General features: G+C 50.2%; 1 protein-coding gene across 2 annotated transcripts in view; it reads right to left on the reverse strand.

Moving 5' to 3' along the window:
• Positions 1 to 5,213: 5,213 nt before the first annotated feature.
• The window catches only part of LOC137645606 (cobalamin trafficking protein CblD), a 79,463-nt gene continuing 69,970 nt past the window's right edge, over positions 5,214 to 14,706 (reverse strand). For both annotated transcript variants that reach the window (XM_068378404.1, XM_068378403.1), the window contains exon 8: positions 5,214 to 5,745. In XM_068378404.1, coding sequence (XP_068234505.1) covers positions 5,657 to 5,745 — 89 coding nt within the window. In that variant the 3' untranslated portion in view covers positions 5,214 to 5,656. The remainder of the gene's footprint in view (positions 5,746 to 14,706) is intronic.

A 14,706-nucleotide genomic window follows, 5' to 3' on the forward strand; every position in this document is an offset into this window, starting at 1 on the left:
CGCAACGTCATGTAACTGCTTGACAGTCTGTGAACTGTCAACAACAACAGGTGCGCGAGACCAGGACGCAACGTCATGTAACTGCTTGACTGTCTGTGAATTGTCAACAACAACAGGTGCGTGAGGACGCACAGCGTCCACTCAAGACTGCTTTGACCGCCTAGACTGAGCAGTCAAAACAACTCTAGAATGCGGAGGTTGACGCTCAGCGTCAAAACAAGTCAACTCCGATTGTTAGCGAACGTCCTGAACGTCAACAGGAGCATCAGCAAGTGCCCTAACGTCCAAATGTGGCTGAAAATCCACACGAGACCGCATCGAGTGTGGTTCTAAACAACCTGACTGACGTGACTTGGCTACGCCAACGTCAACAGGACGCACAAAGGAACGTTAGGGTGGCTGAAAGCCAGGATCTCGATGAGATAAACGGCTAGGCTCAACGGACTTATCGGCAGAATAGTCTTCCATAAGGGAGGCAAGCTTATTCTGCATGTCTTGCCGTACAACCCATTTAGGATCAACGGGAATGGTTGCGGTAAGAGACGAGGGTAACGTCTGTGACCGCAAAACCTTGCCTACAAAAAGACTCTCGGAGTCTGTGTTACGCTTTTGTTAGGCGGCGAGCAGTCTTCCGATGACTGCATAGGGTCAGAGCTGTCCTAATGGTTAAAACCAGGACGCTGGACCTGTCCTGAAAGGACTGACTTTCGCTTAAAGGGCCTCGAAACCTTGTTCCACGGTTTCTTATGCGAAAAGCCTTCGGATGACGAGGAGAAAATCGTCTCTCTCGCCTTATGGTAGGGGTGATCTTGGTAAGATACACCCGATACCATAGAGGGAACGTCTGTTCGCTGATCAAGGCCTCTCGAACCCATAAGACGTACGACATTACTTCTCCTCTGGGTTGGGAGCTTGCAAGAGGTCCCGGACTAGGCGAACGACAGGCACGAACAGACGAACCCTCGGTCGCAACACTGATAACACTTTGCGCAATATCACTTTATCACTACGATTTTCTGTTTTGCACTTATTTCACTGAAATCGAATTTTTTAACAATTCACATTAGGTATGAATAAAACTGATTTCTACCTGAAGCACGCAATTCTACCCTCAACAAAAGGTTGTAATTGCGAAATCAGTCGTATAATGCAAGCACATTAATACCAGCAAAAAACAGTAAACATATTTTAAGATAAAAAAATCAGTGGCTGGGGAAGAGACTAAACACTAGTTCATTCAAAACTACGTTTTCAATCTCTCACCGTACATTGCCTTGGGACGAGAATAAAAAACTAAAAACGTTTTATCCTTTCTCCCCGTACAGAGACTAGGGACGAGAGTAACACGAGAACAACGTTACCCGCTTGGGACGAGATAAAGATCGGAACGTTTTCTCTCCTCTCTCTCCCTCCGTCTCTATCTCTCTCTCTCTCTCTCTCTTGATTTCGCACCTAAGAGAAGAGCCCACTTACGTATCGTCAAAAAAACAGGTTATTTGACCAAAGGAAAAAAACTGAAAGTTTTTTCAATTAAAAAGTTCCTTTAAAATAGAATTTAAAACATTTAAGCTTTGAAAGAAGAATGAACAAAACGTCAGAATCGATTTACTCTTTCTGCAAAGTGAAACCGTGATACTCTCTCTCTATATCGTAACGATAGAGCGCAAACTGCGTAGCATAAATAAACTAAACGTTAGTTCATCTTGGAAACAGTACGAAGACTATTCAAAGAAAATCTTTCATAAAATATCTATTAAAAAATATTCATTTAATAAGTTTTAAATCATTAGCTCTTTAAAAGCTATTGACGATTGAAAGGGCTCAACGTTGTTTAACTTCGGTTTCCAAGTTAGGACCGCCTACTCTCAGGAAAGGTCGCATATAAACAAATCATTAAAATTTATTTTGATGTTTATTATAAATGGAAAGCTAATCGAAGAGGCCTAATAAAGGCGGTTGAGATATAAAATATATAGAGGAAAATCTATAATTAATTTATAACGTGATAAGATAATTGCTAAAAGCCTAAACACACTTCCGTACTGAGGGAAGGGTCGGCCATTTAAAAGTCAAGGAAAGTCCAAAAAACAATCCAAAGTCATCAAAAATTAAATCTATCCAAAAACGAGTTCAAGATTTAAGTTGAAGATAAAACACCTGTACTGCGAAAGCTCAACCCAAATGAAGTACTTCACCAAATATGTTAAGAAAACTCCAGGTTCTACAGCGAGTATGAATACGTCTTGTCGTCAACGTCGACAGAGAAGAATTGAAGGTTTTGTTTACATACAAGAGTGGTATCTGGCCGACAGTTGGCGCTGGTGGGCACACCCGCAACCTTCATAGCGATCGCTCGCGAGTTTTTTGAGTGTGTTTTCTGTCGAGCCGCAGAGTTGCAGCTATTATATATTCACCGGCTAAGTTAAATATTTAAAAATGTAATTATGATTACATATGAGATTCAGCAGCTGAAGAAACCATGGGGAACAATACTCAAAACAAGGTAAAATGAAACATTTCTTCAAGATAGATTGATCACCGAAAATCTTGACAGACTTTCTTAATAATAATTTTTTTTTTTTTTGTGTAATTGGAGAACAAAGACTGAATGAGTTTCTCAAGAGAAAATTTGCAATCAAGAATCCCACCTATAATCCGTAAGTAGTATACATTTAAAGAAACATTATCAATGCAGATAACTGGATGTTCAGTCACAGTCCTCAACCTACTTACAATCATACTACAAGTTTTATCAGGGTTCAAATTCTGGTAAAATTACAGTTTCAACCAAACTTGGATATCCGATACGTACATATATTTTTTCTAGCTTCAATAGTGTGTTTTCAATGACTTTGACCTTTATATCTACCACAAATAATCATATTTAGAGAAATACAGGGCCCCTTATCAACTACAATAACGAGTGGAATACAGAAAATTGGCAAAATAAGAGAAGCTGTCTAACCTAAACACACCAATCATTATATTAAAAAAGTCACCGTAATCAAAACAAAGTACTGTAATAGTAATAAAACAATCAAAACACTGGAGCTTTTGTTTGCCAGACTTCCAGACGTATAGAAAACAGAGTCGAGTCGTTCGTAGCAGTCTTCATCTTATTACAAATACCTTGTTACTTGATTGAAGGTTAAAGGTTAAAGGTGTCTGGTTTCAGTTCCAGTTCCATCAGAATAGACGCTCACCAGAACGTCAGCCGGACACTGTGGTGACCTACCACAGCAGTGGCCTCCCCAGTAAACAGCTTCAACTCACGGTCCTGGGCGGGGATGAATCTGCTGCCATGCAAATGCTAGGCAAACACATTACCACTGTACTAGCCAAGAGGCTAGTACATGATTTATTGGTGCTTGTTCTGTCGTATGCGCGCTGCACTCGTGATTAAACATCATCTCACTGCTCCTATGTTCTGGCAAGCGGACTATGTTTCGCTTTGCATGTTAGCCCCGTGAGCTAGTATTTTGGCATTAATTATCAATTATACATATTTCATCAGCAAATAATTCCATAAACCTTAATCTGCAGAAGATTCCAGTTACATTTTCGTATGAAAATTCCAAAAAATATATAAGTAAAAAAATATTAGATATCCAATAATATTACCCAGATTCATACCTATTTTGCACCATGCACTATTTTTACCTAATCTCTATTAAGGGATTCAGCAACCCCTAGGTCTGCTGTACTTTCAGGAGAGGGAATTGATGCAGAAAGAGTAGCATCATCTGCATATGCAATAAGCTTGTTTTCTAGGACAAACCCCCTAAGGGTCCATGGTATGAAAAGTAATGGGCCCAGAACATTACGATAAGGAACACCAGATATTACATTCCTATTCTCATTATGGTGTCCATCTATGCCCGGCTTGGATTTTAAATGACAGCAAAATCAGGAAATCAGTTAAAAATACATGATATAGTATTCAAAACATAACATGGTGGTCATAAATATAACTTATCAGTACATTTATATACAGTAATTCAACTGTTAAATTAAAGTAAAATCTCATAAAATCAATTTGGCTATAGATTGGACGCATTGAACAATACCTCATCTAATTGGATATAAATTCTGTACATAACTTTAGAAAGTTAATAACCGAATCTTTCTCTAAGCTTCATGCTATCACACTTCCTTTCCAAACTTAGTCACCAAGAAAGACATTAGCACTGGAGGAGAGGTAGCTTTAGCTACCAGACACCTTAACAAGGTCATAGAGAGCCTACCTGAAAGACGTCAAACTCTTTGTCAGAGGTCTTCATGGCAACGGGAGAAAAGACTTCAACTTCCGATGGGGAAGGCAAACACTGGGGAACCCCACACTCAACCAGAACCTGAAAAATCCTCTGACACAGTTCCCAGGGCATACTCCCTGGGGTCTAGCCAGGGGCATATGCACAAGAGCAGGGTTAGCAGACGCACTTAATGAGAAAACAGAAGAGGTGAAAAGATTACTTCGGTGTCTTCTTGGGCGTTTTCAAGACAGACACAGGAGAGGAATTAACTCTCTTTCTCTGCTTCAAGGCATACACATACCACTGCACAGAAGGTCACGCCCTGCAATCAGGCATGATTGCTAATAATTAAGGCCCCTACAAGAAGCACAGAGTATGGACCTATAACCAGGAAAATGACCTTTCCCCAGCAAGTATAGATTACTTGGTTCCCATGCATAATTACTAGCAACAGCCAGCATTCACTCCCTGTAATAAAAATAAGTACAAAAAAAGTTTGGTTACGGCACAACAGTACAGTATGTCCATACAGTACTTGACACGGCTAAAAACAAGTGACGTGCTTCCGATAAGTAGAGAGATGGAGCTTCTCGCCCACATTCATCACCTGTCATTAGCTACCTCGTTAACGAATTCACAGCAGTTCCGGGTTTGTACAGTATACTACAGTATACACGTAAGAACAACTTTGAGTTGTAATACAAACTGCAGTGTATTTAGATAACACAGAAAATAAAATTTGTTACTAGTTTGATAAAATTCTAAAATCTTTGTGTAATTTACACATGATACCGCAGTTCACCACACCACCTAGAAATCCACAGCAATTCTCTGCTGATACATAAGTCATAGGTCTACCATCGCTGTTCCATAATACAAGGAATAGCATTGAAATAAAACAAATGGTATAAATTATCACTAAATTTTGAGGATGCCGCAAGAAAAGTGAATAAAGAAATCTACAGCAAATAACTTATATTTACAATCTTGATATACATGCACAGCATCCATATTTACTATTATAAGCTAGAAATCACAACTTCGATTCTCATTAACCCGTTAATTTTTTAAAAACTTTATTCCTGCAAACACAATTATGCTGTATTCTTAAATTCCCTGCTGATAAAAGAGCTCAAAATTTGAATCGTACCTGCGTTGCTTATATAAGAAAAATACGAATCTGATTTGAAAATTACCATATATGAACAATGATATTAAATTTGATGCTGAGAAGAATTAAATGAGTTTTATATATACAATGAAAATTGAGTTTCAAACACTTTAGAGCAAATTCAACTATTCATAGAATTTAAATGTACACCAATATTCAGTACATTCACACAGTCCCAAAGCATTGGTTACATCCATCAGAACACTATTAAAACTATATGCTAACATCACAATTATTCTAAGGTTTCTTGAGTTTTCTGGTGTGCATTCAGAATGTCATCTAGAACCTCCGAATCTACTGGCGCACTGGTGAATATGGCACCTGGAAGATAAAACAAAATATTATAGAGATTTGCAATATTATCATCTTTACTAGCTAAGCTACAACCCTAATTGGAAGAAAACAATGCTCTAACGGCAGGGCTTCAACAGGGAAAGTAGCCTCATTCAGAAAGGAGTTAGAGGTAACAAATAACCTATAAATAAGAAATAAAAACAAATTATAAAATATATCAATAAAAACGTTAAATACACGTCACACGTCATATGTGAATTATGGAACAACACATAACCTGTTCAACAAAAAAGCATTTGCAATAAGTGTGAACTTATGAAGTTCCATCGATTCAACTAACAGATTAGGAAGATTCGCATTCTGGTAACGGCTGGAATAAAATTTCAAGAAAGCTGTGTAATGTTGAACCGGATGATAGATATGGTAAGACTATTATAATTAACAATGTACTGTATGATACAGTCTGGGGAGATTCAAATGCATAAGGTTATTATATACTATATGCACAAGGAACTAACTAAATGACAGTGACATAGATTAATATCCAGATATTTAAAACACGGTAAAATTAGAAAATTTATACAGGATAGATTGATCTCAGAAAATCTTAAGTATTTCTAAATACAGCATTCCTGTTTGCAACTGAAGAAAAACAAACTCAAATTTGCAATAAAAACTCACACCAAGAACTTTAAATGACAAATTCGAAGATCATTTGTATTTTTCCTAACCATACAAACCTTAGCTATTTACAGAGGGTTTACCTTTTAGCGCAGCTGAAATGGCGAGCCATTAGAATTTAACGAGGGTGTATTACCCCCGCGCTAGTAAGCGGGGGTGTAGGGGAGTGGTAGCTAGCTACCCCTCCCCCCCCTCACACACAATGAATGCTCACTTTCACTTAGAGGTAGGACTTGTCTTGGGGGACAGGGCTGGCGGGCAAATATGTGTAAATAGCTAAGGTTTGTATGGTTAGGAAAAATACAAATTATCTTCGAATTTGTCATTTGTTCCGTAACCGAAATACAAACCACGCTATATACAGAGGGTGACTTACCCCTTAGGTAGGGTGGAAAGTCCCCAGCCATACTGGCTTTGGCTTTACCCGGGGACTCAGAATCCGAGTGAGTCGCACTCGAGAAAAGGAGTCCCTGCACCTCACAAGTTCCTTGCTCCGCAAGGAACCATGTGGCCTACGTAAGCTTGTGTGTGAAGGAAGAAGTGTGACCAGTCCTAGGCAGTTGACCTGGAGTTCCAGAAGGAACTCTGGGTTAGGACGTTCCCAATACCACCTCGTCAGGGTATGGGGGACGCGACAGTATTGACTCAATACTCGGAACACAAGGAAGCATGGTTTACCTGCAGAGGTTCGAGGTCAGCTATGCAGAGACCAGGATGCTGCTTCCCCGTAGAGGGGATGATGAAGAAAGAAATAAGAGCCAGACATACTTCTTTCGTTCATGCAGACTAAAACCTGATAACAATGCCCTCAACCTTCTGCTACCTGTCCAAAAAGGAGCCTGAGGTTAGACAAGCTGTTGTGTAGCCACCACAGAGCGATAGAAAACGTATCGAGACTCCTGTGGGTCACGCCCTGCAGGAAGCGGGCTGCGAAGGTCATTAGACGCTTCCAGACTCCAGCTTGTAGCACCTGCGTCACAGAGTAGTATTACTCGAAGGCGAGGGACGTTGCGATGTATCCAACATCGTGCTGTAGGGCGACGTGACGGGGGAGGGTCTGGAGACAGGTCGAGATGAATGTCCTTGAGTCCGGGCTGAAGAGGTATACTGGTGACTCTCCCCCGTGTCCTCCTTGTGCTCCCAAATCGGCTGCAACTGAGGACAAACTGCAGCTGTTCCCAGCGCTAACCTCTCGATTCCTTTACTGGCAAGAAAGAGAAGGTCTTGGGACATCAGATACAGAATGGAGACTCGAAATCTTGAATGAATTGGACCGAAGGGCCGGGACCCCCAGATTCTGAGTTTAGCCAACAACTCAGGAGCGAACCTGAATGTTGCCTTCCCCTCTTTCTTAGAAAGGGGGGAGTCGTAAGAGACCAAGAAGATTGCTTACACACTGGCCGTGGCCAGAGTGAGCAGGAGACCCAAGGCGGAATACAATCCGAGGCCTGTCGTAAAGGGTCTTGAGAAGATCTCTTAAAGGACTAAAAGTCCGAGCCATGCTCCAAGTTGGAGGTCTTCCTCCGACTAGGGCAGAGACGATCGTAGCTTCGCATGAGCGAGGATAGATCCAGCGGGCAGGAAAAAGTTATTCCTTTAAGCCTGAAGGTCAGGGAAAGGCTGAGCGACAGGCTTCATTGCCGAGAGCGGAAAGGAGTTTCTTCCCGCCGAAAGGCAATAAGACCGTTATTGCTGGAGTAGAGGCCTCAAGGGAAGAGGTATATCTCACACGGCACCAACCACCTTAGACTCTTCACTTTGCCTGGAAGACCCCTGTGGATGACTATCGCAGATGACGCGACCTCCGTACCGCGACTGTAGCGGGTTGTCTTTTCTTGAGGAGGAGGCGTAGTGTCTCCAGGCATGAAGCCGAAGCGACGCCCCGGTTCGGGAGAGATGTCGCAGTGTGGTTGCTTGAGTAGTCTGCGCTGTGGGAGAAACTCTCCCGGGAGTTCCGTCAGGGGAAGCAGAGGGTCCAGAAACCGTTCTGCACATAGTCCCAGTGGAGCTCTCCCATTGAAAGGTTGACAGACAACCTGGTCTTGTTGAGACCCATTGTCCACAGACAAAAAGGAGGGAAGACGCAGGCGTCGAAGTTGTCCCACCATCACCGGAATGCATCTTGCCAGAGTCTCGGGGTCTGAGACTGGGGGGAAGAACAGCGGAAGCTTGAGGTTCCAAGCTGTCGCGATCAGGTCCCCCAGACCAGTACTTGCTGGTTACCCAAGGTCAAAGATCCCCGGGTACACTCTCTCTACGAGGCTCTGCTCGGATAGTCGGAGAGAACATTCCCCTGCCTAGAATGAGAGAGCCGATGGTGGTATTGAGAGAATCTCAATCATCCCGGTATCTCTACTGCAAGATGTAAAGGTGTGAAAATGCGTCCCCTGCTGGTTAGAATACGCCAGAATCATGAAGTCGACGCGCACGGGGCGACTCGGCAGGAGCTGTAGGATCTGTAGAGGGGCCAGACTAAGGCCCCTAAGCCTGCCTGAATGATGGAGAGGTATCCTTCAGGTCTTGACCATAGGCCTGGACCGGAACATGCCCCCCCCCCCCCTTTCCTTTGACGAGTCCGAGAACAGCATCAAGAATGTGGGGAAAGGACGAGAATATCCACTACCATCAAGAGGCTCCATAGGTCAACACCCATTGCAGGTCTAATAGTTCCGCTGGTCCCATAGGGGCCAGGAGGTCCGGTTAAACATTGCCTGAAGCCACCGGGACTTGGACCGCCCCACATGGAACTTATCCTGAGGCGACCGTTCGGACTATAGACTGGTCAATGAGGAAAGGAGACTAGGAAACGTTCCAAGGTAGGGCTGAAAGCTCTGCTTGACTGAGAACAGGTACTGCGACTCTCCTCAGTCTTGCCACAGTCAACTGAAAGGAAGGCTCGGAGGATGTGGTAACAGAATCTGGCGTCCCCAGGTAGTCACCCATCCAAGTACCGACCAGAACCGACGTTGCTTAACCTCGCTGGACGGACGAGAAGCGGGGTTTCCAACGTGGTAAGGCCGTTGACTCAATATCATGGCCAGATACTCCAGATGTTGAGGCAGAGGAAGAGAAGGCTTCAAGCAAAATACCATGAGCCCACACTCATGGTAAGCATCCGGAAGCTTGTCCCAGCGCTGAAGAAGGTCGAACCCGAGCCTACCGGAGTTGACCAGCCCTCCAAACAGCAGAGGAGGCGGAAGCCTGCACCTGAGCGGCCAAGAGGAAGGCAGGGAGAGTTCTCTGGGGAAACAAACCTGCTATGCCACGGCGGGATAGCCACACTGCATCATAAGCAGGAATACTTGCAGTCTAGGCTGAATTCGACGAGCACCCTGGAAGATGGATGGAATGGAAACTGAAAGTACCCGTCCTTCCGATCCAGGGTTTAAGGAGTCCTGTCGCCTCGTTACCAGTCTGATCGATTCTGCTGGTCTACGCTGGCCGAAGTTTGTTCGACAAACTTAATCAGGGCTGAGAGGTCGACTACGGACATCCCCTCTCAGATCCTTCCTTACAAAAAAGGATCGACTGAGGAGGCCGGGGGTGAAGCCGTCGATGATCCTAAGGAAGACCTTCGCCTAAGGTATGGATCATTCTGCCAAACCGGGCAACTCTTGCTGACGCTATGGCATAGAGGTTCAGAGACACTGAATTCGCTGACAGAGACGGCAGGCGCGATATCCTTGGCTATCACAGAGATTGTGCGGGAATGGGCATCGGGAAGCTGTCATTCGGATGAGTAACCTTAAGCATCCTCCCAGCGAAAAACCTGCAATCCTAGAGTTCGTGAACTCCTTTTAGGACTATGCCCCCCCGGGGGAGTCTCCCGTGCCATCTGTTCCTGACAGGAGGAAACTGCAATTGGACACCTTGTCCCAGTTGTCATAGACGATAACTTAGGCCGACGTGGTTGAAAGAAAAGGGCGCTGGAGCCCTGCAGAGTCTGGAAGAAAGCGCCTTGGAGGAGTGAAAACGGAAGTCGATTTCCTCCGCACAGCCGCTGTCTAAGTCTCTGTCCTTGGGCACAAACAAACTCTTCTCAAGGATGGAAGGGTGTCTGAGGTCGTCGACCTCCACAGATGAGACACCCGCGTACAGATGGTAGAACATCAAGCTTGTCCGCAAGTTAGATACTTAACGACGAAAGGCCAAGGTGCCTGAGCTCGAGAGGAGGAAAGTACCCATGATCTTCCTGTAGCTTCCTTGAACCAAACCTCGGGCCGTAACCGAGGAGGGAAAGGACCTGGTAAGCTCCCAGAGGAAGGGGTAAGCAGTCACCCCTTGTCCGATGGAGAAATCTCGAACGGAAAGCCCCCCCGCCAAAAATCCTTCCAGGGAATGACGGGGAAGGGCTAACCCAGGTTCAGGAAAGAGGAGTGTTACTCAGATCTCCCTCAAGTTTCTCCTATTCTTACAAGTGCCATGCTCTGCGTTTACGGGGTGAGGCCGTGTTCTGGAAATACGCTCCAGAAGAACTCACCAGGCTGGCCATGCTGCGAAAACCCCATTGGGAATCGTGGTCGCAATCGCCCTGGAGCTCGTGTGACGGTAATTCAAAGATTTGCGCGTGGGCGAACGTGGAAGCGCCCATGCGCGGTAACGCAGGAACGCAAACGAAGGTGAGCGAAGGAGCACAGGAGGGCGAGCGTGGTAGGAAGGGCGAGAGCTGGTGGTCGGCGAGCGATAACCCATAGACGAGCAATGGATACTGCAAGAAATAAGCCGACGTTTGTGCGAAGAAACACTGTAGGTTCGACCGACGGAACACCGTCGGTTGGCGCGACGGAACACCGTCGGTTCGCGCGACGGAACACCGTCGGTTCGCGAGACGGAACACCGTCGGTTCGCGAGACGGAACACCGTCGGTTTGCGAGACGGAACACCGTCGGTTCGCGCGACGGAACACCATCCGTCCGCGCGATGGAAAACCGTTGGTTCGCACGCGGGCGAACATTGGAGAGCATGGGCGCGGACGCGCATGAGCGTAGACGTGCAGGCACGTGGGCGTGTGGGCGCGCAGGCGAATGATCGCGCGGGCGCACAGGCAAGCGGTCGTGCAGGCGAACGGTTGCGCGGGCGCGCGGGCGCGCAGGCGAGCGGTCGCGTGGGCGAGCGGTCGTGAGGGCGAGCGGTCATGAGGGTGGGCAGGTGAATGAGCGCGAGTCCGAGGCGGCGAACGCAAGCGTTAGCGCAATGGCGAGGAAACGCGCTGCCGCGTGGGCGAGAAAGACCGCTGGCGATATGGATCAACAGGCGATCGGTGGTGAGCTGGTGAGCGCTAACGCGCAGGTTGGCGATGGCGCGTTGTATCATGCCGACGCGATGGTCGAGCAGCATGCGCAGGTGGGCGATCGCGAGCAGCATGCGCAGGTGGGCGATCGCGAGCAGCATGCGCAGGTGGGCGATCGCGAGCAGCATGCGCAGGGTCGCGCGATCGCGAGCAGCATGCGCAGGGTCGCGCGATCGCGAGCAGCATGCGCAGGGTCGCGCGATCGCGAGCAGCATGCGCAGGGTCGCGCGATCGCGAGCAGCATGCGCAGGGTCGCGCGATCGCGAGCAGCATGCGCAGGGTCGCGCGATCGCGAGCAGCATGCGCAGGGTCGCGCGATCGCGAGCAGCATGCGCAGGGTCGCGCGATCGCGAGCAGCATGCGCAGGGTCGCGCGATCGCGAGCAGCATGCGCAGGGTCGCGCGATCGCGAGCAGCATGCGCAGGGTCGCGCGATCGCGAGCAGCATGCGCAGGGTCGCGCGATCGCGAGCAGCATGCGCAGGGTCGCGCGATGGCGATCAGCATGCGCAGGGTCGCGCGATGGCGATCAGCATGCGCAGGGTCGCGCGATGGCGATCAGCATGCGCAGGGTCGCGCGATGGCGATCAGCATGCGCAGGGTCGCGCGATGGCGATCAGCATGCGCAGGGTCGCGCGATCGCGATCAGCATGCGCAGGGTCGCGCGATGGCGATCAGCATGCGCAGGGTCGCGCGATGGCGATCAGCATGCGCAGGGTCGCGCGATGGCGATCAGCATGCGCAGGGTCGCGCGATGGCGATCAGCATGCGCAGGGTCGCGCGATGGCGATCAGCATGCGCAGGGTCGCGCGATGGCGATCAGCATGCGCAGGGTCGCGCGATGGCGATCAGCATGCGCAGGGTCGCGCGATGGCGATCAGCATGCGCAGGGTCGCGCGATGGCGATCAGCATGCGCAGGGTCGCGCGATGGCGATCAGCATGCGCAGGGTCGCGCGATGGCGATCAGCATGCGCAGGGTCGCGCGATGGCGATCAGCATGCGCAGGGTCGCGCGATGGCGATCAGCATGCGCAGGGTCGCGCGATGGCGATCAGCATGCGCAGGGTCGCGCGATGGCGATCAGCATGCGCAGGGTCGCGCGATGGCGATCAGCATGCGCAGGGTCGCGCGATGGCGATCAGCATGCGCAGGGTCGCGCGATGGCGATCAGCATGCGCAGGGTCGCGCGATGGCGATCAGCATGCGCAGGGTCGCGCGATGGCGATCAGCATGCGCAGGGTCGCGCGATGGCGATCAGCATGCGCAGGGTCGCGCGATGGCGATCAGCATGCGCAGGGTCGCGCGATGGCGATCAGCATGCCAGGGTCGCGCGATGGCGATCAGCATCCGCAGTTGAGGGTCGCGCGATGGCGAGCAGCATCCGCAGGGTAGGCGAGCAGCATCCGCAGGGTAGGCGAGCAGCATCCGCAGGGTAGGCGAGCAGCATCCGCAGGGTAGGCGATCGCGCGATGGCGATCAGCATGCACAGGGTCGCGCGAGGGCGATCAGCATCCGCAGGTGGGCGGTCGCGCGAGGGCGATCAGCATCCGCAGGTGGGCGGTCGCGCGAGGGCGATCAGCATCCGCAGGTGGGCGGTCGCGCGAGGGCGATCAGCATCCGCAGGTGGGCGGTCGCGCGAGGGCGATCAGCATCCGCAGGTGGGCGGTCGCGCGAGGGCGATCAGCATCCGCAGGTGGGCGGTCGCGCGAGGGCGATCAGCATCCGCAGGTGGGCGGTCGCGCGAGGGCGATCAGCATCCGCAGGTGGGCGGTCGCGCGAGGGCGATCAGCATCCGCAGGTGGGCGGTCGCGCGAGGGCGATCAGCATCCGCAGGTGGGCGGTCGCGCGAGGGCGATCAGCATCCGCAGGTGGGCGGTCGCGCGAGGGCGATCAGCATCCGCAGGTGGGCGGTCGCGCGAGGGCGATCAGCATCCGCAGGTGGGCGGTCGCGCGAGGGCGATCAGCATCCGCAGGTGGGCGGTCGCGCGAGGGCGATCAGCATCCGCAGGTGGGCGGTCGCGCGAGGGCGATCAGCATCCGCAGGTGGGCGGTCGCGCGAGGGCGATCAGCATCCGCAGGTGGGCGGTCGCGCGAGGGCGATCAGCATCCGCAGGTGGGCGGTCGCGCGAGGGCGATCAGCATCCGCAGGTGGGCGGTCGCGCGAGGGCGATCAGCATCCGCAGGTGGGCGATCAGCATCCGCAGGTGGGCGGTCGCGCGAGGGCGATCAGCATCCGCAGGTGGGCGGTCGCGCGAGGGCGATCAGCATCCGCAGGTGGGCGGTCGCGCGAGGGCGATCAGCATCCGCAGTTGAGGGTCGCGCGATGGCGATCAGCATCCGCAGTTGAGGGTCGCGCGATGGCGATCAGGATCAGCATCCGCAGTTGAGGGTCGCGCGATGGCGAGCAGCATCCGCAGGTAGGTGATCGCGCGATGGTGAGCAGCATGCGCAGGTGAGCTAGTAGCTGGCGAACCATGTTCCTTCAGAAGTGTTGGAGAACGTTTGCGTGCCGGCTGTAACACACGCGGGCGATCCGGAGATCGCCGAGAGACAGGTGATCGCTGGCAAGCTGATGATCGCTGACGAGCAGAAGGCTACGCGTGGAAGCCTGCGCATAGAAGAAGAGTCCTTGACCCCGACCTGAACCGAAGTTCTAGATCGCGAGGGCGAACGTGGGCGCACAGGGAGCGTAACAGGAACCAACAGGAACAGCAGGGATGATCATCATGAAAGGGCTGACGAACAGGAGAGCGCTGATGAGCAGGAGAGCGCCTGTGCACTAACACTGAGCAGGAGCAGGAGAGAACACAGCAGAAGGGCGCGCAGGGGAACCCTGACACGCAAGGGAAGAACCCCCGTGGGAGGCAACCCTTTGCCCCGAAGGGATCGTTGTCCGCCGGGAGACTGATGTCCGTCGGAAGACCGCTGTCCGTCAGGAAGACCGTTGTCCGTCGGGAAGACCGTTGCCCGTCGGAAGACGAGATCAGACTGCTGTCCATCTGCACCAAGGCGGAAGATC

This window comes from Palaemon carinicauda, chromosome 8 (assembly GCF_036898095.1).
Source record: "Palaemon carinicauda isolate YSFRI2023 chromosome 8, ASM3689809v2, whole genome shotgun sequence".
Taxonomy (NCBI): domain Eukaryota; kingdom Metazoa; phylum Arthropoda; class Malacostraca; order Decapoda; family Palaemonidae; genus Palaemon; species Palaemon carinicauda.